A 24,206-nucleotide genomic window follows, 5' to 3' on the forward strand; every position below is an offset into this window, starting at 1 on the left:
TTATTCTCTGGGTTGTTGTTCCCTGGGTCAAGTTCAGAGCTGAGCTGGCTGTGGCCACCTCCCTGGCTCCAGGGCTCTTCTGGAGGGGCCTCTATCATCCTCCTGCCACAACTTGAATAGTGGTTATTTACAACAAGGTAACAAGGTCTGTTCCCACAAATTAGAACCCTAACATATTAAAAAATAAAAATAAAAACAAACCACAGCAACCAAAGGTTTGATGTGAATAGAAAGATAGCCCTTCTGCCCGGTAGTCAATAAATACCAGCACTAGAAAATCAATTGCTTTAATTGCATGTCAGCAGGGAGCCTCAGCACCATGTGGGGAGGAGGAAATGGGGAAGGCTCTGTTTCTGAGTGCCATTGGGTGGCCAAACAGGGAGAGGGGCCCCACAAAGGGGGGCATTGCCCATCTCAGATCAGTGGGAGGGCAGCAGGGGTGCTCCCCACAGCAGTCCTGCCGCGGCCTTCCCTCCTGGCCTGGTCCTGGGTCAGGAAACAGCTCGGGACTGGCCATCCTGCTGCCATCCTCTGCCTGAGGTTACCAGCACCCCTACCCCCAGGGTATCTCCTCAGCCTACTAAGAAGGAAGGAACCTGGGCAGAAATTTCCTTTTTCAAACTAGATTTTCACCTGAGGTGTCAACCAGATATCACCTCTGCTTAAAACTCCAAGTGCAAGGCTACCAAGTAGCACAGTATAAGTTCAGATCCTTCCTGTGCCACTCTAGGCCCAGAGGAATTGGAAAGCCACCTGCTGTGTTAGCCCTGGGGCTGCCTGGGAAAGGCCAGCAGTCAGCTGATTGTCTCCCTCGGCCCTGGCAGCTCAAGCAAGTCCTGGCAGCAGGGGGGCTGTGCCATGGAGGACAGGCACATTCAAAACCAGCCTGGACTGTGGCCTGGTCATGGGGTTAAAAAATGTGTATGTGGTGGCAGGGAGGGACGGGGAAATTTATTAATACAGAATATGTCATAAGCTGTATATATTAAAATCCTTAACAGTATATAGTCCCATGGCAGCTCCAGCCCCTCACACATGCTCAGGTGGTGTGGCCAGCCCTTTGCCTTGGTCCAGCCTTACCGTCGGGGGGCAAGGAAGGGACAGCTTGCTCCCTTTGTCCAGGCCCTTGCTCCAGGGGCCGGCAGCCCCTCAAGACTGTTCACAGCACGCCGCAGGCAGCCCCAACAGTCACTGTGCACACTAGCCCTGCCGTCACTGGCCCGGGGTCTTGGCCTCGCTGCTGTCCCCCTGGGGGGGCTTTGGCTTTAACAGGATGAATCGGTTGAGGAGGTCTGTTTCCGAGCTGGCCTGGGCTGCCCCGTACCCCTCACCTGCGGACACAGAGGCAGGCTCAGGACTCAGGTCCAAGTCCAAAGACCTCTGCCCAGAAGGCCTCGTCTTCCGCGGAGCCTCGTGGCAGGTGCGTGGGGGGCCCTGCAGGGACTCACCGGCATAGCTGGAGGCCTCGGCAATATTCTGGGAGCCCGTGATGTGGTGCCAGTAGGCACTGCGGGGTAGCATGGTGGTGGGCGTGCAGGGGTAGGAGTAATGTTCTGTGCCCTTGTTCAGCAGCTGTGGGGCAGAGAAGGGGGCCCGCCCATTAGCTCCGGGGGCAGTGGCCTGTCCCCAGGCAGCCAGCCCAAGACCCTGCCTGCCTCTAGACACTAAGTGGAGACAGCTGGCACCCCCAGGCTCTCGGCCCGCCCGCCCACAGCCTCCCTGGACCCTGGACTGAGATGCCCACTGCCTCACCCTCACGTTCTTCTCCATTTCTAGCAGGACCCGCTTGTGCTGTTCGGCGATGGCCAAGGTGGCACTGTGGACCCGCTGGTAAATCTGTTCCCCTTCCTGCGTCTGGAAGGTGTAGAGCCCTTCCCCAGCGTCACACATCCTGGGGACACAGTGGCATGGAGGGCAAGGTGGTGGTTGGGCTCTCCTATACCCCAGGCCCTCTTGGAACAGGCAGGGCTGTTGTCCAGGGGTCTGACCACATAGCTTGAACATGCTGGGCATTTTCCATGTGTCAGGTGGTGGTCTACACGCTTTATAAGAATTAACCCGTTCAGTTTTCTCCACCCCCAACCCCCTTCTGGTCTACGCACTATTACAGTTTGCTCATTATTAGTTTTCTCACTTTACAGATGAAGAAACTGAGGCAATCACAAGATAAGTAACCTCACCAAGGTTACGTAGGGGATTACACGGAATTCAAGTCTAGGCAAGCTGGCTCCAGAGTTCACACTATGGTTGATTTCACTCTTCACCATAATCCCGTGAGGTTAGGTCTGTTTCTTATCCCCTATGTAACACGTGAGGAAACAGACTCGGGCCCACAATCCCAGAGCTAGTAAGTGCCAGTGCCAGCATTTGCTTTGAGCCCAAGCAGTTTGACTTTTGGTAAACAGTTTCACTTCACCTGCCTTCCATAAGCCTCAATTTCTTCATCTGTGAAATGGGAATATTACCTTCCCTTTTGGATTGCTATGCTGATACATTAACTTAAGCTCCCAGCACAATGCCTGCCACAGAGTGAATGGCAGCCACCATCATGACCATGGTAGGACAGGGTGAGGAGGCAAGAGGGTCCTACCGGCCAGCCTCGAAGGTAAAGCGTGTGGCATCCCGGCCATAGCGGCGCAATGAGCAAAGGGGCCACGAGACAAGCTTCACGCGGGGGTTGTGTATGTCCCAGAGGTAGATGTTCTCGTGGGTGATCTGCAGCTTGCACTCGCCATACACATCCAGGTTGGGGCAGGGCAGCAGGAAGACGTTGAAGCGATCTGGAGTGGGAGAAGATCTGGAGTGGGCTTGGAGCTTCCCACGGGGCCTCCTGCCCTCTCTCCCCCTCACCCCCCAGGGCCAGGCCTCACCTGTCTGCTCACACTGCACCCCTGGGGCCAGGAGGTCTGGCTCTCCCAGACTGATGTCGTTGAGCCGCGACCCCAGACACTCCACGGACAGCGTCTTGTACCACTCCTCTGCCTCCAGCTCTGGAGAAAATGGTACCTCATCATGCTGCCCGCTCAGGGTCCCCCAACCGCCCACCCCGTCTTCCCCAGCCTGAGCTACCCCACCATGCAAGGCAGGGAGGGCAAGGCCAGTGGATTCTGCCTGCCTGCCCCACTTCATTCTGCGGGCCGGCTCCCTCAAAGGCAACCCCACCCTCACCCTCACCCATCATTCCAGCCAGGGCTAGCCGTGCTCCGCCTCCTGACTGGACCACTGGAACATGACTGGCCCAGGGAGGCTGGATGGAGGTCTGCGGCCCCAGCGCCTCACCTGAGTCACAGGTGAAGGTACGGGCTGAGTCATCAGTGAAGATAATGGCCACTGCCTGCCTCTTGGTCTCCTTGGGGAGCCTCGTGACACACTTAACGTTGCTGATCTCGGTCACCTGGGACAGCATCCACAAGGGACTCAGCCAACCAGAGCACCTCCCTTTGCATCCCCCACAGTTCAGCCACCCCCTGGAGGGTACCCTTGAACCTCTGGATGGACTCTTGAATCATCACTGCCCACAGCTTAGGGGAGCTAGGGCCCAGGCCCCCTAACCTTGGGGCAGCCTCGGAGGCACACGGACTTCTCATCCGGATACTTCTCCAGCCGCTGGGGCCCTTTGCTGGAGGATTTCCGGAACACCAGCCAGCACCTGCGGTAAATCTGTGGAGCAAGATGACAAGGGAGTGAGACTTCTCAGGACCATTCCCACGCAGCATGGCCCTGCAGTTACCCCTGCCTACCGCGGGGGGCAGTGCCACACAGCCTTCCCGGGAGCCCCAGCTCAGGAGAAAACCTGGGGACTGCTGACAGCATGACACAGCCCTGGGGGTGAGACCCTCTCCCCAGATTGAAAAGGCAGTCATTTCTTTTTCTTTTTTTCTGTGCAGTGTAAGTTCTACATTCTTTAATCCACCAAATTTTTTTTTAAATTAGTTTCAGGTGTACAAAACAATGCACTAGACATTTCACCCCTCACAAAGTGATAACTCCCCTCCCTCACTTTATTGCCCCTCCGACACCCTATAGAAGGTAGTCATTTCTTGGCCAGCTCTGAAAGGCTGTTCCACAAAGGGTACGCTTCTGAGTTACCCTCAGCTCGGAGTGTACAGTTGACCCTTGAACAACACAGGTTTGAACCAGTAGGGTCCACTTATACGTGGAGTTTTTAAAATAAATATACAGTCGACCTTCTGTATCCCCGGATTTTGCAGGATTTTCAGTCTGTGGGCGGCAATCAAAAGGCTGCCTGTAGGCACTGTTCTAAGCCATTTTATATAAAGGACTTGAGCACCCGTAGATTTTGGTATCTGCAGGGATCCTGGATCCAATCTCCCGTGGATACTGAAGGGCACCTGGAGAGTCAGCAGTTATACACAGATTTTCTCCCGTGGAGGGGATAGGCGTATGCTCCCCGAACCCCCACATTGTTCAAGGGTCAACTGTAATATAAGTCGCCAACATTTACTGAGTGCTTCGTATTTGTACTTTTTGTTAGCACTCTACACAGTCAGAGTCCCTCTTGAAGTCGATTCTATTATCTCGACTTGATAGATAAGGAAACTGAGGCACCAAAAAGTTGAGTAATGGCTAACAAATGGTAAGAGGTGGTATTTAGAACAGGCTGTCAATATGCAGAGCCCACTGCACACGACATTCTGCCCAAGGGCCCAGCCACACCAGCCACAACAGAGGGAGTGTCCTAGGGACAGGAATGAGGCCCTGGGCAGCCCCCAGCCTGCCACAGCCCCTGTTGTCAGAGCTGCGGGAGGGCTTGATGTGGGCAATATCCCTTCTCATCTCCAGGGGCTTTCACTCACTCTTTTCATTCTCTAACCAACGCTGGGGTGAAGGGGATCAGGGTTAGTTCCCTGTTCCATTTGGGAAACCAGAGGCTCTCAGAGGTAAAGGGGCAGAGCCCAGAACCTGGGATTCTTGGGGTTACCCCAAGCACAGTCTTCCCTGCCAAGGTTCCCTCCTTGTCCAACTACTGACAATAGCCGTTTCTCTATAGCTTCTTGGGCTCCTCCCAAGGGTCAAGGAGCCAGGGAGGAGGGAGCAGACCATTTTCTAGGGCTGCAAGGGGCAAATTGGCTGGTCAGACGCCTTGAGGGGTGGACCCAGCCACTTTCCTGGGTTGTTCACTCTTCCTTCCTTGGCCCCCTCCCCACTGCCTGTAGCTCTCTTCCAGCCCAGAGTCTGGCTGGGATGTACCTACTCATTCAGTGGGCACTCTAGAAGCCAGTGGACCCCATTCTCCTGGAATCTCTGGTGCTCCTCTCACTGGCAAACGGGGACTGATGGGTGGCCCAGAGCAGAAGAGATGAGGGGCCCTCTGGGCCACAGCCCCAAGCCCCTGCCTGCTCTCCAGCCTTGTTTTGCCATGCGAGCACCAGGTCCTCAGCAGGCAGAGTCCCAGGGTACAGGGGACCTAGGCAGCCCCCTTCCCAAGAAGCCAGAGCCATGCCATTTCTAGCTCCTGTCTAGAACCCTAGGAGGCATGTCTGCCCCTGCACCCATGATCCTGGCTCAGCCCCTGGCCTATCCACCTATACCATAGCAGGCCTCAGCTCTCAGCTGGGGAACTCCTTTAGGGCAAAGACAGTATTTTATTCTCAGAATCCTTACTCACATTCTGGTAGCCTCATTAACCAAGCTCTGAATGACCAAACGAAGGGACAGTGAATGAATGAATGGGTCCATGACCCAGATATGCCCTGCCAGGCTGGGCTCCATGCAGCCTGCAGCATCAGGGGCAAAAGGCCTGGGGGCCTGAGCATCCTGGTTGCCTGGTTACAGGGACACACGGACACACACACACACACACACACACACACACGGCCCCAGGGAGCCACTGCTCAAGAGCCCACCTTCCTCACTTCTCACAGGTCTTTGATCAGGCCTCAGAAACTCTGCCACAGCTCTGCTCTGCCTCGGGAAGAAGGCTCTGGCAGGTAGGAGGGTGGGCTCCTGATCTCTTTCAGCTCCTCCCCCCGTCACCTCTCAGGGCTGAGACAAGAATGTCTGGCTGCCCTGGGGGTGACCACAGCTCCTCAGATCAGGTCTGCATGGGTAAGCTGAATTCCAAGTGGAGGAGCACCTCAGACTGAGCCTAGCCACGCCCCAGCTCCCAACCCCTTCTCCCGGCTGTGCCCACCTTGGGTTCCCAGTCTCCTGGAACATGGCTGATACTGAGCACAGTCGCTGCCCCAAGTGGCTTGCGTTCTGGGTTGGCTTTGTCCTGGACAGGGCCTCAGCCCAGTTGGTCCCTGGGGACCTGTTAGGTCAGGGCCCACAGGACTGAGGAGCCATACTAGAAGCTGGGCCCCTACCCAATGGCCTCCCCACCTCAGCCTCAGCCTGTCTCCTCGTTCTGTACTCCAAGTGAGCTCCATCCCTCTCTCAGGATAAGAACAGAGTGGCTAATAGCCACCAGGGCCCAGTCTCCTGGGCTGCGGCCCAGGCTGGGAAACAAATCCAAATTCAGGTAAGACTGCAGACATGCCCACCTGCTCAGCTGATGTCTCCTGCTGGAAAGACACACCCTTGCAGTCAGTCAGGCAGGAGGGGCAGCCCCTCTCCAAAGCCAGAGCTGCTCTGTCCTCTGCTCTGTCCTGCTCTGTCCAGTACCCAGGCAGGGGAGCTGGTATGGAGCTCCTCCCCCACCCCACTCAGGCAGAGAGCCAGGCAGCCTTGAGCAGTCTGATCCCATCAAGGCCATGGGGGAGTGGGAAAGGGAGGGACCAGAGACAGTAAAACTCTAGGCTTGGGTCACCTCAGTCACCAGGGTTTCCTTCCTACTGGGGAGGGGCAGCTGCGAGATCCCTCACTGGAGGTGGGGAGGGTCAGCAGAGAAACAGGGGCAGCTCCTGGACAACCAACGTCATTCAGTTGATCCCTGGGGCCCCTGCTCATGCCTTCTGGTGGGGGGGTTGGCGTGGGGGTGGGTTCTACACCAGTAGGGAGTGGGAGAGGGTGCACACCCAGGTGTGTCTGAGGCTTCGTCTCCACGGACCCTCTGAGTCCCAGCTCCAGGCCAAGCACTGAGCACAGAGGTAGCGACTTGGAGGAAAGTGGCCTGTCCCAAAGCCAGAAGCCCCTAGTTCTCATTCAGGAACCACATAAGCATCAGCCTGTACACCTCTCACACCACCACCACCGGCCGCCACAACCGGACTCTCCTTTCCAAACACTTCTTTACCGGTAAAAGCAACAACCGAAGATAAATAACTAAATAAATACCTGTACACAGAAAGCAATAGGAAGCAGGGGGAGAAGAGGCACTTAAAAGAGGCCAGGAGTGGGGAGGGGAGAAACAGGAAGGCGGAGAGGGGAAGTGAGAAGCTGGTCTCAGCTAAGACACAGCCTGGCATTTCCAGTGCTCCTGGCCCCTGCCGCTGCCCTGGCGACAACTTCAACAATAGCGGGGGAGCTGCCTGCCCATCGGCTGCCACCGCTGGCCCAGCCGCTGGGATGCCAGCCAGTCCTGTTAGGGCGGGGGCTGCAGCAGGCAGAGTGGGGCCCAGGCACATGCAGGGTAGCCCGCTGGCCAGAAGCCTCGAGACCACAAATGCAGGATGCAGAGCCCAGGCCGGCAGCTGTGTCCCCGACCCGCCAGGTTCCAGACCAAGTTCTCCGAGCCTGTCCCTGGGCAGGGCCCTTGCAGGGTGGCTCACCCCGAGTTTCCTGCTCTTCATCTTCACGTAGCCTTGCTTGACGATGTCGTTGAAATTGGTCGCCATGGTTTCCCCACCTTCTCTTGGGTGCCGGGTCTGGCCAAGGCGAGGGGAGGAATGCCCAGGTGGCCTCAGTTTCCGGCTCCTCTGATCACCTGTTCGAGACACTCCTTCTGGGTTTCCGCACACAGCACTCCGCCCAGCGGCTCCTCACCTCACCCGCCTCAGCATTGTTCTAGCAGCTCCTTCGCCCAGCGCCTGCTGGAAATAAAAATGACAGGGAGATTAGACAGTGACATCTTTCTCTTCTCCTGGCTGTCTCGCTCTTTTTTCCTTCCTCTTCCCACACTCTTCCCTCCCTCCCCCCTCCCGCCCTTCTTCCTTCCCTTCCCTCCCCACCCCTGGACGACAGAACCATTCAGGAAAACTGAGGTGGAGGCAGCTAGGAGGAAAATGGTCCAGCCCAGTCCCCTCCCTCCCGGCTGGGGCTAGCAGTTAACCCCTTCCTGGGAGGACTGGCGCTGGCTCTGTGGCGGAGGTGGGGGCAGAGGCAGAGGCAGAGGTGGCGAGGAGCTGCTGTCCTGCCCTATATACTGGGACGACTTGGGGCAGACTTAGGGCAACCTGTCCCTCCAAGTGCAGGAGACCCACAGGAGAGCACTCCCCCGAGATGGAGGGGTTCCCCAGGAGATGGCACAGAGTCTGGTTTCTGAGTGAACCCCACGTTCCCTGAAGTGAAGGACGAGGTGCCTCCTCAGTCTCGGCAGACCCCCAAATCCCTCTGCCCCACCCCATCCTATACCTGCTTCTCTCCAGCCCCAGGCGGGAAGCTGAGGGTCTTCACCTCTAGCCCATTCAGGCCCTACTCCCAACCCCTGGGACTTTTCAGCATTTCCTTTGGGTGTTGCTTCCTGGGTGGGAGGGCAGAGTCCAGCAGGGTGGGCCCCCAGATAAGCCTGAGGAATGTGCGGGCGGCTGGAGGTGGCCACTGTGGAAGCAGAACCCTCGCCCTGGGCCTGGTACTGGGAAGACTGGGCTAGTCTGTGAGGGTGCTGGCTCTAGCCAGGCTATGCAGTGTTCCTATGTCCTGAGTACAGGCAGAAGTTAATTACAGGGAAAACTAGGCTAGTGAGATGACAGTGAGAAGCGCCAAGGGGAAGTCAATATGGAGCCGGAAATGGGGGTGCCAGCAGGGGCCACTGAGAATCAGATAATGAATCAACAGATAAGACAGATAATGAATCAACAGGGGGGCTCTCAGTGATGACCCAGTCCAACACCCAATTTACATGTGGGAAAAGAAAGTTGCCCAGAGAGGATAAGTGGCCCGGGTAAGGTCACACAACAATCCTGGGGCATAGACAGGGACAAATGAGAAGTTCTGGAGTGGGTGATGGATGGAGGCCTGGGGGTGGAATGTCCTGCAGCCATCTCTGGCTGACTGCCACCATCTAAGCCCTTTCTGCCATCTAGGCTCAGGGGAGGGGCTGTGCCAGCAACATGCCCCCCACCATGTCTCCAGGGCCCCTGGATGGGAATGGAGGAGCATTTCTGGGGTCAGCTGGGCATCTGTACTGCCAGGACAGAGCCCTGGGGCAGGCATGCTGTTGAATCTGCCAGCAGCTTGGCATTAATTAATCTCATGGAAGCCTGTGTGTTGAATCCCTAACAAGGAACAGATGGGAGTGCCCCAGTGGGCACATGCAAACAAGGAGAGGCAGAGAGGGTAATGCTTCCCTATCCGACTTGCACCCTTCAGCACCCCCTCAGCCCCCTCCCTGCCCATTCACTCCCTCTATCCCAGCCCCTCGGGATTCAAGACCCTCCCAAGTGGGACACACTAGTGGTCTGCTTTCCTCCTGTAAAGTCTGGGGTCTCCTCAACAACCCAGCCACACCTGGGCTCTGGAAGTCAGAGATAGGTAAATTTTCTCAGCTGTCTCTACTGCCTGCTCCTGGGGCTGCCTTGCCCGCACGGCAAGGACTAGCTCCAGAAAACTCTCTTCCAAGATGACAGACAGCAGGCTGGCCACTGGCTGTGGGTTCACAGCATGAAAGACCCCTTTCAGAATACACCTACAAGAAAACATGAGGCCCCAGAGTTCATCCAAGGCAGCCCGGGATAGGACACAACTGGGGATGTGAATTCAGCTGGCCAGGTGGTTTGGGCAAACCGTTTAACATCTCTGTGCCTCAGTTTCCCCATCAGTAAAAAAAAAAAGGTAAATTCCCTTATTTTGAATGAGGAAATAAATCTATGAGGCGTCTGCCTGCCCACTTTGGAACCAGAGCTTCTGCCTCAAAAACAAGGGCTGTTTTTATTTCAAGAGCTGCTGCCCAGACCAGGGCGGCAAAACCACCATACTGCAACCATGATCCACCTGCCCAACGCAGGCCTCTCCTTCCTGGAACCACCAGTTACCCGCTCAGTGGCATGCCCCAGTGACTGTGGCCACCAAGCTCTCAGGAACACCCCCACAATATCCATCCATAGGCCTACACCCTGCCCCAGCCCTCAGACCCTAAATCAGCCCCACAGAAATAACCCAGCAGAATAACAACCTTCCAAGAGAAGCCTGGGCAGCAAACGGCCTGGCAGCTCACTCTGGCCCCATGTCACAGGAAGTCCTGGCCACACTTCGCCCCTAATGAAGTTTATAAGAGCAAGACCCAGGCTGGGACCCAAAATGGTACAGCAAAGGGGAGTTAGGGAGGTAGGGAGGGAGGGGAAAGGGCCAATGGACAGACCACAAATTTGAGAGGCAAGGGGATCAGGTGTTTGGTTGGGGCGGGAGGATTCAGAACCAACCCGGCCCCCAGAAGGAGTACACTGTGTTAAGCTAGAGAGGTGGCCCCAGGTTGAGCCTGGGTGGACCCCATGGGGCACACAGGAGTGGAGCACAGCAGGTTCAACAGGCCAGAAATTGGGCTGACGGAGCCCCAGCTCTCCCATCCACTTTCCACATGGCTCCTGAGCCGACACCAGTTCTGCTTCTCAGGAGCCTGCAATAGGCAAGAGGCCCCACTAATTCAAAAGGACCTGATCTCAGCTCTGAGCACCCAGAGAAATTCAGCAGTATGCCCAGCAGCCCCCTCAACACTGTAGAGGGGGCAAGGGCCCCCCATTTCTCCTCCCAGGTTGTCATCTACACAGCTGGCTGCTCAACCAGAGACAGTACCAGCCCTGGCCCAGATGCCTGTGAACTTCACAGAGACATCAGGACTGAACCACTCCTCTCCCCAGGAAGGACAGGTGTCCTGTGGGGAGGGAGCAGGGGGACTCCCTGGTGCCTAGGAGAGGGGAGGGGTGGGACCCACCTGCCCCATGGGGCAGCCACCCTAAGCACGCCCTCCCTGCACCTGGATTCTGCCTGGAGGCTTTGGCTCCAGAACAAACGCTACTTGCTGCTGTTGGCAACCAATGACTGAGCAGGAGCGGCTGCCTGCCTGGCTGGGCCTCCCCACCCCATGACAGATCGGATCTTATCAGGGCTTCAGGGACAGCCCTACCTGGACACTGGCTCCCTGTTGTCTCACTGTCTCCACCCCACACAGAAGATCCTATCGGCAGGATCCTAGCCAGCACCAGGGACATTTCCTGTCACCTGTGGTTGGGCCCTCTTTCCCCTAGTGTGATTGCTATCAGGACCAGGAGGGGGTCCTCACCACTCCCACCCCCCACGCCCACCTCCCCCCATGCAAATCCCCACAAGGAGCCACCCCCTGAAACACTGCAGGTCTCATCCAAGGTGGGTGGCAAAGAGATCAAATACCAAACAGGGCAGAGAGGGACAGTGGGAGGAGGGGACATCTGAGCCGCCTCAGTATCCTGGGCCCTTAAGTCCGGGAAGCGGTGCTGTGCCTTCACACCACTGTCCTCTGCTCTCTCCTGGTCGCCGCTCAGCCCTCTGGCCTCGTCTCCCCCAGGTCAGTATGGCCTGGCCTTTCTTCTTTCGCAACATGTCTAACTCCTTCCCACACAGGACCACGTACAACACTGTTCCATCAGGTGTGTGTCCCAAGGTTCCTTTTGCTGCTTCATTTAGGTCTCAGCTTTATGGTCACCTCAGAGAGGCCTTCCCTGCCCACCCTGGCCAAAGGAGCCCTACCAGTCAGCCCCTATCACATCATTTCACTGTCTTCGTCACAGCCATCACTACAGGATTTTCTTGTTCCTTCATCAGTTCACTTGCTGTTTGGTTGCTCACTGTCTCCTAGAATATCAGCTCCCTGATGTGAGGCTTTGTCTGTCTAGCTAACAGCTCCATCCCCACACCTGGAATGGTGCCCAGCGCAGAGTGGGCATGCGATATTTGGGGATTGAGAACTTATTTTCTCCAGGATTTGTCCTCATCCTTTCTCCCACAACCACCAATATCCATCCACCTGGCCGGACCAGCTCAACTTCCAGAGGGGTGTGGGCAGGGCGCCCCGGGTCCCAGGGCTTTCCCAGTGCTATCTGTCCTGGCCCATGGCACATTGTTGTTCCTGGAGAACCAGCCCGGGCACCAGACCCACAGCTTCGTTCAGAGCTGCCTCGAGGGAGCGAGCAATGCTGACACTGGTCCAAGCCTGGCTGGGAGGCTCCACCTTGACCAGGGTTGTTGGGTGAGGTCATGCCCAGCCCTGCTGCCCTGCCCAGGAAGAAAGGGCTAGAAGTAGCCAGCTTCCAGGAACACAGAGGCAAGCAACTGGGCAAGAGGGGACACAGCTCCTGGGACCCGTCCTGGGTGGGGGATAGGAATGGCTTACACTGGAGCCACATCCTTCTCAAAGGAGCAAGAAAAGAATATGCACTAAACAAGCCCAGCCTTGAACGGGCTGCTCTGATCCTGCCAGGCCCCTCACTGCCCTTGACTTTTAGACCTCTATGCCCGCCCCAAACCCTCCATCAAAGTGTCCTGGCAACTGCTGCGAACCTGCGGTTTGGGACAGACAGGCTGCACAGAGGCCCTCTTCCGCCCCCACATCACCCGAGTGCCCAGACTGCACTCCTGCCCCCCTGCGGTGACAGAAAGCATTTAACTGGAGGCAGGGCCTTGGGGGCTCTGGGGGAGAAGGTGGACGGTACCCCAGGGTAGGGAAGAAAGGTTCAAGGACAGGAGGCAGTTGGCCATGAGTTTAAGTTGTAGGGCGGAAACCATTTGCCGGTGGGGGTGGGCAGTGGGGGCAGCTGGGGTAGAGAAAACAGTCTCCTGGAAATCGGGAGAGCTGAGAGAGCAGGAAAGTGGGGGCTGTGATGGTTATGCCCCTTCAGGATGGGGGCCCAGGGACAGGGAACACAGGGGCCTGGGCTCCTCTGGTGGGTATGTGTAGGGTGGGAGTGAGGTCAGGCCCCGGTACAGGCTCCCCTGCAGAGGAAAACGGGGGAGACGGAGCTCAGAGGGCAGTTTTAGGGGCGTGGGCTACCTTTGGGGGACGGGTCCCTGGACTCCCCCAAGGGAAGGACTGCGGGGCTTGGAGAGGTCTCCGGTTGGAGTCGCCGAGGGTCTCGCGGGCTCGGCCTAGGACCCCTCCCCGCCTCGCGCCCCCTAGTTACCTGGGCGCCGCGGCCCGGGTCGGGGGCGCTTGCTGGGCAGGCGGCGGGCCAGGCTCATGTCGGCGTCACGGCGCGGCCGACCGGGGCGGCGGGGCGGCGGGGCGGCGGCGCCGATCTCCGGGCGGGGACGGCGAGGGAGGCGCGGCCGCCGGGCTCCGGCTCCGGCGGGGACTGGGGTGCGCGCCCCTTTCCACCCCGCCCCGCCCCGCCCTCCCCGCCCGCGCGGCCCCGGGGCGGCCGGCCCCCGCCGTATTCCTCCGAGCCGCGGGACACGCGCTGCCGCTCGATCTCCACCAGGGCGCCTCGGCGGCCCCTTCTGGTACCTACCCCGGCTCAGCCCCACCGCCCTTCCCGGGGCCCCAAATCCCAATCTCACCTCGCATGTCAGTCCCTGAAAGCTGAACCCCACATCAGCTCCCAGTCCTCAATCTCAACCCCCCAACTTCTTCAGGACACACACACACACACACACACACACACACACACACACACACACACTGCTGCCCCATCCCTTACGGGACGCCTGGGACCCACAGTCCAGCCTTCCCCAGGACCCCCAGTGATTTCCTTAGCAACCCCACCCCCTCCCTCACACTGTGGTAGCGCCTCTATGTCAGAGTTCAGCTCCCCTAGCAGTCGGCCACCCTGTCCTTCCCTCCCCTGGCCTCCCCATCCTCAAAACATCCAGAATTTCCATTCTATGTTGCCCTGAGACTGACTACCTTCACGTCCAAACCCCATTCCCCTTGGTCACTCCCAGCACACACTGTCACTTCACGCCCCTCAGGCCCTGCAGGTGCTGGGTCGCTGCCCTGCTGGAATATCACACCACAGGCCTCCTCAGCTGTGCTGTGCAGGGATGGGGAAGTCCCCTAGGGACTGCCTCATCCTCTGATACCAGTGGTTCTTAAAGTGTGGTCCCTGGGCCAGAGGCATCAGCACCACCTTGGAACTTGTTAGAAATGCAAACTCCCTGCCCTACCCCAGACCTGTGAAATCAGACTCTGGTAGTAGCGCCCAGAAATCTGTTTTAACAAGCCTCCAGGTGATTCTGATGCTCACTAACCACTGCTTTAGGCCAAATATATGGGGAAAAACCCACCACTGTCCAGTTTTTCTCAGAGGGACAGGCCTGATGCATCATGGGTCCAAGAACCTCAGCACTCACCCATGGAGTCTAGGCCCCTGCTTCCAAGATTCTGGGCCATGGCCTTGCCCAGGGAATTTCTTAGGCGGCTGCTTCTCTTCCCCTGAAAATTTCCCTGGATGTCACTATGGTGACTGTGACCACCAAGGGAGCCCCAGGGACTCCCAGGGGCCTCCCGCCCTGGGCCTGAGCTAATCAGCCCCAGACTGCCAGGGAAGGAGGGAGCTGCCCCAGTCCCTGCCGGCCAAGCTGGCCTGGGCGTCGACCTCCTGACCTTCCCATGAATCTTTTAAACTTGACCCTACCTGCTTTGCTTCAAACCACAGCCCATAAAGGCCCCAGCACTTGATCCATCACAGCAAACTGTTTTCACCACCAGAAACCTCGGGAGGAGTTTTGGCCAACAGGAAAAAAAAATGTGTTCTCAATACAAACTAATCTTCCCTAGAGTGGGGTTTCCCAAACTTCTTCATTCTCTCATCCTCATATTATCCCATCCACTGTCTCTCTCTGCTAGTCACCTAAATATTTTTTTTAATTAAACTTCTTATTTTGAGGCATTTGTAGATTCCCATGCAATTATAAGATATAATAGAGAGATTTTGTGTACCCATTCCGAGTTCCTCCAGTAGTAACATCTTGCAAAACTAGAGTACAATATCCCAGCCCAGATATCAACATTGAAACAGACAAAAATTGAACATTTCCATCACCACAAAGATCCCTCCTGTTGCCCTTTTATATCCATACCTGTTTCCCTCCGACTCTCACCCCTCACAACCACTAATCAGTTCTCAATTTCTATGCTTTGGTCATTTATAACATTTATTTGGTCATTGATAACATTTTCCAGAATGTTGTGAAATTGGAATTATAAGTATGTAATCTTTGAGGTTTGGCTTTTTCCCCCCACTCAGCATAATTCTTTGGAGATTCATCTGAGTTGTCGCATGTATCAATAGTTCCTTTCTTGCCAAGTAGTGGTCCATGGTATGGATGTACCACAGTTTGTTTATTCATACACCCGTTGAAAGACATCTGGGTTGTTTCCAGTTTGGGGCTATTATGAGTAAAGCTGCTATAAATATTCACGTACAGGTTTTTATGTGAACATAAGTCTTGATCGCTCTGGGATAAATGCCTAGGAATACAACTATTGGGTCATATGGTAATTGCATGTTTAGTTAAAAAACTACCAAACAATTTTCCAGAGTGGCTGTACCTTTTTACATTCCCATCAGCAATGTATGAGTGATCCAGTTTCTTCACACCCTCGCCAGTAATTGTTGTCAGTACTTTTCTTTTTTTTAGCCATTTTGACAAGTATGTAGTGATATTTCATAGGGGTTTTAATTTGGCTAATGTTGTTGAACATCTTTTCATGTTCTAATTTGCCACCTGTGTGTCTTCTTCAGGGAAATGTTTCTTTATGTCTTTTGTCCATGTCCTGATCTGATTATTTGCTTTTCAACTGTTGAGTTTTGAGAATTCTTTATATATTCTAGATACCAGTCCTTTTTCAGATATGTGGTTTGCAAATATTATTTCCCAGTCTGTAGCTTGTCTAACAAGTTCTTTCACAAAGCAAAAGTTTTTCATTTCAATAAAGTCCAAATTGTCAATTTTTTCCTTTTATGGATTATGCCAAGTGCCAAGTGTAAGAACTCTCTGCTTAGCCCTCTATGCTAAAGATTTTCTCCTATGTTTTATTCTAAAAGTTCTATAATTTTATGCTTTACATTTAAGTCTGTTATCCATTTTGTGTCAAATTTTGTAGGAAGTGTGAGGTGTGAGACTTAGGTCGATGTTATGTTTTTTGTTTTGCATATGGATATCCAATTGTTCCAGCACCATTTGTTGAAAAGGCTCTCTTCTTCCACTGAATTGCTTTTGCAACATAGTCAAAAATCAGTTGGACCTATTTTAGGTTTTCTGTTCTATTCCATTGATCTATGATTGTCAGCTAATCACACACAATCTTGATTACCATAACTATATATGAGTCATGAAATCAGGTAAACTGATCCCTCCCACCTTATTCTTTTTCAAAATTGTTTTAGCTATTTTAGTTCCTTTGCCTTTCAGCATGAGTATAAACTTTAGAATAATCTTATCTAGATCTGTACAAAATCTTGCTAGGATTCTGATAGAAATTGCATTAAACCTGTTAATCCGTTTGGGGAGAACTGACATTTTTACTATGGTGAGTCTTTCAATCCAAGAACATAGTATGTCTCTCCCTTTACTTGGATCTTTGATTTCTTCCACTCGCTTCATGTAGTTTCATGTTTCGTTAGATTTACACCTAAGTATTTTATTTAATTATTTTTTGCAATTTAAAATGCTATTATATTTTTGATTTTGCTATGACTGTATTCATTATTAGTATATAGAAATAAAATTTTTGTATGTTTATCTTGTACTTGGAAGCCTTGCTGAACTCACTTGTTAGTTCCAAGAGTTTGGATTTTTGGGGGGTAGATGCTTTGAGGTTTTCTACATAGATTATCATGTCATCGCACATAGAGGCAGTTTTATTTCTTCCTTTCCTGTCTATATGGTTTTATTTCCTTTTCTTGCCTGATTGCACTGGCTAGAACTTTCAGCATGTGTTAAATAAGAGTAGTGAGAACTGACATACTTGCCTTACTCTTGATCATAGGGGAAAAGCATTCCATTTCTTGAGTGGAGTGTTCTATAAATATCAGTTAGATGCTGTTGACTGATGGTGTTGAGTTCTGCTATATCTTTGCTGATTGTCTATCTAGTTGTTCTATCAATAGTCGAGAGAAGGGTGTTGATGTCTTCAACCATTATCGTGGATTTGTTCATTTCTCCTTTCAGTTCTATCAGTTTTTGTTTCATATATTTTGTAGTTCTGCTGTTTGATGCATACATATTTAGGATTGCTATGTCTTCTTGGTCGATTGACCTTTTTATTATTATATACTGTGCCTCTCTGTCTCTGTAATTTTCTTTCCTCTGAAGTATAGTCACTCCTGCTCTCCTTTGATTAGTGCTTGCATGATATATCTTTTTCTATTCTTTAATTTTCAACCTGCCTATATCATTATATCTGAAGTGAGCCTCTTAGAGATAGCATATAGTTTTTCATGTCCTGTTTTTAATCCAGTCTGCCAATATCTATCTTCTAATTGGTGTATTTAGACAATTTGCATTTAATATAATTATTGATATGATAGAGCTTTAATCTGCCATTTTATTTTTTCCTGTTTGTTCTCTCTGTTTTTCATTTCTGTGTTTTCTTTGTCCTGCCTTGCTGTGAGTTACTTAGACATATCTTAGAATTCCATTATGAGTTACTTATTGTGTTTTTGAATGCCTCTCTTTATATAGTTTTTTAGTGGTTGCTCTAGGTAGTACATTATGTCTACATAATTTATTATAATCTACTGCATGATAATTTTGCCAGTTTGAGTAAGTTGAGAAATCTTACCTCCCTTTACCCTCCCCAATTTATAATATAATTGTCTTTAAAATCTCCTCTCTATATATTTACAACCACATCAGACAGTGCAATAATTTTTGCTTTAACTATCAAACATAATTTAGAAAATTTAAGAGGAGAAGGAAAGCCCATTGTATTTAACCATATTTCTACTTACTATGTTCTTTCATCCCTCTTAACGTTCCAGGGTTCCTTCTTTTATCATTTCCTTTTTTTTGGAGAATTTCTTTAGTCATTTTTAGGATAGATACAAATTCTCTTAATTTTCCTTCATCTGAAAATGTCTAGATTTGCCCTTCATTCCCGAAGAACATTTTCATTGGCTATATAAGGTTCTGCATTGACAGTTCTTTTCTTTTAGCACTGTAGGAATACTGTTCCTCTTCCTATGGCCTCCATGGTCTCTGATAAAAAATTTATTGTTATTCAAAAGGTGTAATTTTTCTCTGGCTGCTTTCAAGATAATTTTCTTTATCACTAGTTCTCAGAAGTTTAATTATGACGTGTCTTGGAGTGGATGTCTTTGGGTTGTCTTCTTGGGAATTTATTCAGCTTCTTGAATCTGTGGGTTTACATCCTTTACCAAATCTGACAAGTGCTCACCCATTATTTCAAGTACTTTTCCAGCCCTGCCCTCTTTCACCCCTCCTTCAGGGACTCTGATGACACAAATATTAGATCTTTTGTTTATAGTCTTACAAGTCCCTAAGGCTCTGTTCCTTTTTTTTTTTTCCAGTCTATTTGCTATCTGTTGTTCAAATTGGGCAATTTCTATTGTTTCATCTTCTAGTTCACTGACTCTTTCCTCAGTCTCTTTTATTCTGCTGTTGAGCCCACCCACTGAGCCATTTCAGTTATTGTATTTTTCAGTTCTAAAATGGTTCTCTTTATACCTTTTGTTTGTTTGCTGAGACTTTCTATTTTTTCATTTGTTTCGAGAATATTTGTAACTGCTCATTGAAACATTTTTTTTTTACAATTGTTTTTTTTAAGATTTTATTGGGGAAGGGGAATAGGACTTTATTGGGGGACCAGTGTGTACTTCCAGGACTTTTTTCAAGGTCAAGTTGTTGTCCTTTCAATCTTAGTTGTGGAGGGTGCCGTTCAGTTTCAAGTTGTTGTCCTTTCAGTCTTAGCTGTGGAGGGAGCAGCTCAGCTCCAGGTCCAGTTGCCATTGCTAGTTGCAGGGGGCGCAGCCACCATCCCTTGCAGGAGTCAAACTGGCAACCTTGTGGTTGAGAGCCTGTGCTCCAACCAACTGAGCCATCCGGGAGCTCAGCGGCAGCTCAGCTCAAGGTGTTGTGTTCAATCTTAGTTGCAGGGGGCGTTGCCCATCATCCCTTGCGGGACTCGAGGAATCGAACTGGCAACCTTGTGGTTGAGAGCCCACTGGCCCATGTGGGAATCGAACTGGCAGCCTTCGGAGTTAGGAGCATGGAACTCTAACCGCCTGAGCCACCGGGACAGCCCTCATTGAAATATTTTTTGTCATGGTTACTTTAAAATCTTTGTCAGAGAATTCTAACATCTCTGTTACCTCAGTTTTGGAATCCATTGATTGACATTTTTAAAAATTCAGTTTGAGAGCTTTACAATTCTTGATATGACTGATTTTTCAAAACCTGGACATTTACATATCGTGAGACTCCAGATCTTGTTTAAGCCCTCTGATTTAGCTGGTGTTCTCTTATACTGCTCCCGCAGGGGAAGTGGGGGCATCACCTGATTATAGCCAGGTGGAGATAGAAGACCAGGTTCTCTAGTTGGCCTCTGTTGACACACAGTAGGGGCAGTGCTCTTCATTCCTGTTGGGCAGGGGTGTTTTCTACTGACTTCACCATGGGATGGCCTCATTACCACTGGGTGGTGATGAAAGTCCTAAATTTCCAGTAGACCTCCTCTGACACCCACACTATAATAGTATTTCTCAAGCCCCAGCCACTTCACGATTTTTGCCAGATTCAAGCATCTCCTGTATTATTATTTGCTCAATATCATTCTTTAAATCACCTCACGTCTTTCTATTTGCCTCAAGAACAAACTACATAAATAAAATACCTTGAAAATAAAACAAATGCATTCCATGTGTGCTGGCTAGCATTGCCTGCCTAGAAAGCTCTAAGACTTTTGTTTAAAAGAGTTCAGCAAGTGTTACAGAGGTGCTAAGCCCACCCTACCACCTGAGATTGTCTCCTTGACAATAGTCAGAGGGTAAACAGAAAAATAAGGAGGGAATCGCTTTCTCATAGTGTGTTAAGATGAGGCCCTGAACTGTCTTCCTCCCCCAGCTCAACAGTGACACAAAACAGCCTCCCCAGGAAATTTCACATCAAAGGGACTGACCCTGAAGGGGGTGGAAAGGAAGGAGATGGGGCCCTCTTGCTCCCTCTGCTTCCTCCAAAGGATGTGGGTGGGAAAGGGGAGATTTCCAATGGATGCAGCGAGCAGCTCTCAGGAAGAAGGCTGCACTCTCAACACCTGGCTCTCTCTGGGCACTTTTTTCTGGGCTGCTGTACTGAGTACACATGTGATATGCTAATAGCAGGCCTGGCAAGTGTTCCCTGGACAGGCATGTCAGCCAGCAGCGAAAGGAGGTCCAGTGCTTGGGCCAGCCCTCGCTCACTGATTCATCGATTCATTCAACGAACATCTGAGCATCACTCTGGGCCAGGCGTTGGGCACTGGGGACGCAGTCATCAACAAAAACAGCCTGTGAACCTTGAGGAGTTCATGGTCTGGTAAAAGTGACAGGCATTGATCTAAGAACTCCAGAGTTGAAGGTGCAACTGTGAGAAGGGCAGAAAGGGACAGAAAGGGGCTACAAGGTGCTAGAAGAGATATGGGGAGACCTGACCTGTCTGGAAAGGCTTACTGAGGACATGTTTCTTAAGGTGAAGGCAAAGGAGTGAGCTACCCAAGTGAAGAGGGGAGGGAGGGTTCTGAGTTGGGAGAACTGAATGTGCAAAGGCCCTGTGGCAGAAGAGAGCCTGCTCTGTATAAGAGCATGGGAGGAGGCCAGAGTGGCTAGGATGAAGAGAGAAGAAGGGAAGCACAGTGCTCAGTGAGCCTGCCCACGAAGAGTCTTGAAGGCCAGTTTAAGGTTTTGGTCTCCCTCTTAAGAGTAATGGGGAGCTAATCAAGCATTTTAAACAGGGAAGGGGACAGGATACAATTAGCATTTTGAAAAAAATCTTTCTGGCTATCCTTAGAGAATAAACAGAGGGCCTCAATGGAATTGTGGGGAGCAAGACAGGAAGTGAAGGCAAATCTTGCAGGAGAGAGGTGGTGTGGCTTGGGTAGAGAGGGGTGGTAGCAGGGGACAGATCTGAGAGATCCTCAGAAAGTCAAGTGTCCCTGACTCCTTGGTGATTGGCCACTGGGAGCCAGAAGAGTTGGGGACATGGAAAAAGAAAAATATTGACCCGAGACCAATACTGTGGCATCGACTTTTCCGCGTGTGTAGAGAGAAAGCTAAGCCCACGATGTACACTATATTCAAATCTGAATTTTGACTCTCCTTCTGTAAGAAGGTCGATTTTGCTGACTGTCTGGCATCCCCTTAGAGAAACGCACTGTCATTGATTTAACAAGCCCCGACCGCTGCCCATTTAGCTGTCTCTATTTTTGCTTTTGCAAACAGTGCCACAATAAAGCATTTCTGTGGCTAAATATTTGCACCCACACTTATATATTACATGTGCTTACAGACGTCCTTCAGATAGCCTCCTAAGAGTGACCAATCTGTTCCTGCTGAATTCTGCCAGGGTGCCCTGAGGGGGATTTCTACCCCTCTGCCATCAGAGGATGTGCTTCAATGGATGAATGAACCCTCCCCAACACCCATAAGGTCAAAGCAGTTGTACTTTTAATATCCATTGTCTACAAAAATGCGTGTTGACCAAAAGCTGTTGTGAATTCCACAGATTATTTAAATGAATTTATACCTCATCTGCTCTGTGGCCTCCATGCTTCCACTTGACATGAGTTGTACCTGTCTGGGGAAAACATATGGATTTGAGGACCTCCTTTCCTCTGAGCCCCGTTCCCGGGGTCTGAGACAGAGAGATGCCTGTTCATCCCCTGGGGGGACCCCTGCATCGGAGAAATGAGAGCCCTGATGGCCTCTGAGATGGGAGGACCTGGATAAGGTCCTTCCCCTTCCTGGATAAGGTAGGGAGGGGAAGATGTGGGGATAAGGCCAGTCTTCTGGGGGGACTGATGATAGCTAAAGGCAGGGGCACTGTCCTGGGGACCCATTCTGTGGCCGTTTTCTGAAGTAAGTCTGTCCCTTGACAGAAAAACTGGCTACATAATTTATGGGGCCTAGTACAAAATGAAATGTGGGATCCCTTTTTAAAAATTATTAATAATTTCAAGACAGCAACAACAGAACATCATACCAAGTGTGGAGCCCTCTGAGGTGCAAGCCCTGTGTGACTTGCACCTCAAAGGGCCCCACACTTGGTATAATGTGTCCCCCAGCCCAGGAAGCCAGCCCTGCTTCACCAGTCTCTCCCTTCTCTAGAAAAGAGGTGTCAGGAACATGGGGTGGCAGAGAGAAAGTGAGGGAGGCCAGCTCACGGGCAAGACGGTTACAAAAGGGCCAGGGGCCAGCCAGCCTAGCGCTAGCACATTGCCACTGCAGCCAGGGACCCTCTGGGGCCTCGTTGAGGCTGCGTGTCAGGCTGATGGAGTGGATGGATGGAGTCGGGGGCAAAGCAGATGCGGCCAGAGATCTGGCAGGCAGGTGTACACAGAACATCCCCACGGCCACAAGCCTTGCCGCAGAGTGTGAAGGCTGATGAAGAGCCATCCCATAGGGAGGAAAAAGGTCACCTGAGGGTGGGGGCTAGATTCGGGGGCTGCCCAAAGCAACAGTGGCCCTTCCTGGCTCTGCACTTAGTCCTCAAAGCCACCCCTCGAGACTCGTGCCAGTGTCACCCCAACTGGACCAATGAGGAAACAGAGGCCCAGGGAGGGGAAGTGCCCTGGAGGTCCTGATTCCCATTCACCTGCTTTTCCTTGTCTGCCTCTTCCCCTACCATTCAAGGGACAGATGGGGGAACAGAGGCCTAGAGCAGCGGGGACTGGCCTCTAAGTAGCCGGGGGAGAAACCCAGGGGTCCCAACTCCGAGAGTGGGGCTCTGCCTTGAAGCAATTGCCCCACACTCTTGTGGAGCCTTTACCTACTGCTCCTCCAAACTTCACGAAGGCTGTCCATTGGGGCTGGGGGCAAGGGCAGGTGTGTGTGTGTGTGTGTGTGTGTGTGTGTGTGTGTGTGTGTGTGTCCAGGACATGCAGGGTCTTCTCTTCTTCCCAGTTTCAGAGCCAAGGCCAGCTCTATGGCCATGTCACCTCTCCTGTTTGATACCCACATGTTTATCCCTGGTGCCTTGGTTACTGTTTTTGAAGCAGCCATGCGGCAGCCCTTCCACTCTATCCGGGTTTGATTGTCCATAAAAAAATTAATGGTCCCTGCAAATAAAGAAGCATAACAACAGAGGAAGGCTTTTTAGACAATCAATTAAAAGCCTAGGAGAGGGATTATCTCATTGAAATATCAATTTTTAATAGCACTGCATCTTTGAGTTTCCTCTCAAAAAACTTTGCAGTCCATTTGCCTGACTTGGTTTATAACTTCATCTCTCGTTGCCTTTGACTGACCTGAGCCTCTGCGACTGGACTTAGGGTGCCTGGAGCAGGGGCCTGAGACAGAGCATGGAAGGTCATTCATTCATTCGTTCTTCCATTCACTCACCCATTCACTCATTCATTCATCCATCCATCAAATGTTTAGTAATGTCCTGCTATATGGCAGGCATAGGGGCACCAAAGTGACTAAATAGGACCAAATTCTAGCCCTCAGGGAACTCACAGGCTAGCAAGGGAGTGGAAAGTCAGCATCAGCCAGGTGAATAAATCGGTAATTACAAAAGGAGAAGCCATCTAGAAAAATCAACGTCAAGGGACTGAGATGGAGGTTAATAGGCGTGTGTTACATTTAAAGTACAGGAGCTGCTAGTGCAGTGCTTACCAGCATCCGCTCTGGAAAGCAGTGGCCCCAGTTCAAATCCTGTTTCTTAGTTGCTATGAGACCTCAGGATGCTGCTGAGGTTCTCAACCTTGGTTTTCTCACCTGTAAGGTGGGATCATAATTATGATTAGTTCCCTGGCTGTCATAATCAGCAAAAAAAAAATAACAAAGGCAGACTGCTTGGTGTGGCACCTCTTTTTTTCCTCTCTGATCCTACTCCCTCCTTTAGCTTGGCAGCTTCCTCAGTTTACCCCTGAGGGACTGGGCAATCAGATAAACTTTATCTGATAAGGGATGCTTGTCAGCCAAATTCCCAAGGGATTTTGTTACATACCTAACTCCGGT

The 24,206-nt window shown here is 51.7% G+C and overlaps 1 protein-coding gene across 4 annotated transcripts; it reads right to left on the minus strand.

Moving 5' to 3' along the window:
* Positions 1–4: 4 nt before the first annotated feature.
* On the minus strand, positions 5–13,374 carry DOK4 (docking protein 4). 4 transcript variants are annotated; one of them, XR_013992094.1, is made up of 9 exons: positions 7,674–8,076; positions 3,553–3,660; positions 3,280–3,394; positions 2,871–2,990; positions 2,591–2,780; positions 1,753–1,891; positions 1,449–1,572; positions 1,081–1,331; positions 5–111 (listed from the first exon to the last, which is right to left on the minus strand). XR_013992094.1 is itself a non-coding variant. In XM_081030500.1 (9 exons), the coding sequence occupies exons 2-9, from the start codon at positions 7,737–7,739 to the stop codon at positions 1,213–1,215; spliced, it is 981 nt and encodes a 326-aa protein (XP_080886626.1). In that variant the 5' UTR covers positions 7,740–7,934; positions 13,212–13,374; the 3' UTR covers positions 272–1,212. The 4 variants fall into 4 exon arrangements, 3 of the variants coding, with proteins under 3 accessions (XP_080886626.1, XP_080886625.1, XP_080886624.1); XM_081030500.1 differs by lacking the exon at positions 5–111 and adding an exon at positions 13,212–13,374 and having other exon boundaries at positions 272–1,331; positions 7,674–7,934; XM_081030499.1 differs by lacking the exon at positions 5–111 and having other exon boundaries at positions 272–1,331.
* Positions 13,375–24,206: the final 10,832 nt, after the last annotated feature.

This window comes from Rhinolophus hipposideros, assembly GCF_964194185.1.
Source record: "Rhinolophus hipposideros genome assembly, chromosome: 21".
NCBI lineage: Eukaryota > Metazoa > Chordata > Mammalia > Chiroptera > Rhinolophidae > Rhinolophus > Rhinolophus hipposideros.

Bases quoted from the DNA above. Each gene is read 5' to 3' on its own strand.
- DOK4 (XM_081030498.1), bottom strand. From the start codon at position 7,739: ATGGCGACCAATTTCAACGACATCGTCAAGCAAGGCTACGTGAAGATG. The intron at 2,781-2,870 runs GTGAGGCCTGGC...CTCCCACTCCAG, and splicing joins GGTGCAGTGTGAGCAGACAG to ATCGCTTCAACGTCTTCCTG. The intron at 1,573-1,752 runs GTGAGGCAGTGG...TCTGCCCCACAG, and splicing joins AAATGGAGAAGAACGTGAGG to CTGCTGAACAAGGGCACAGA.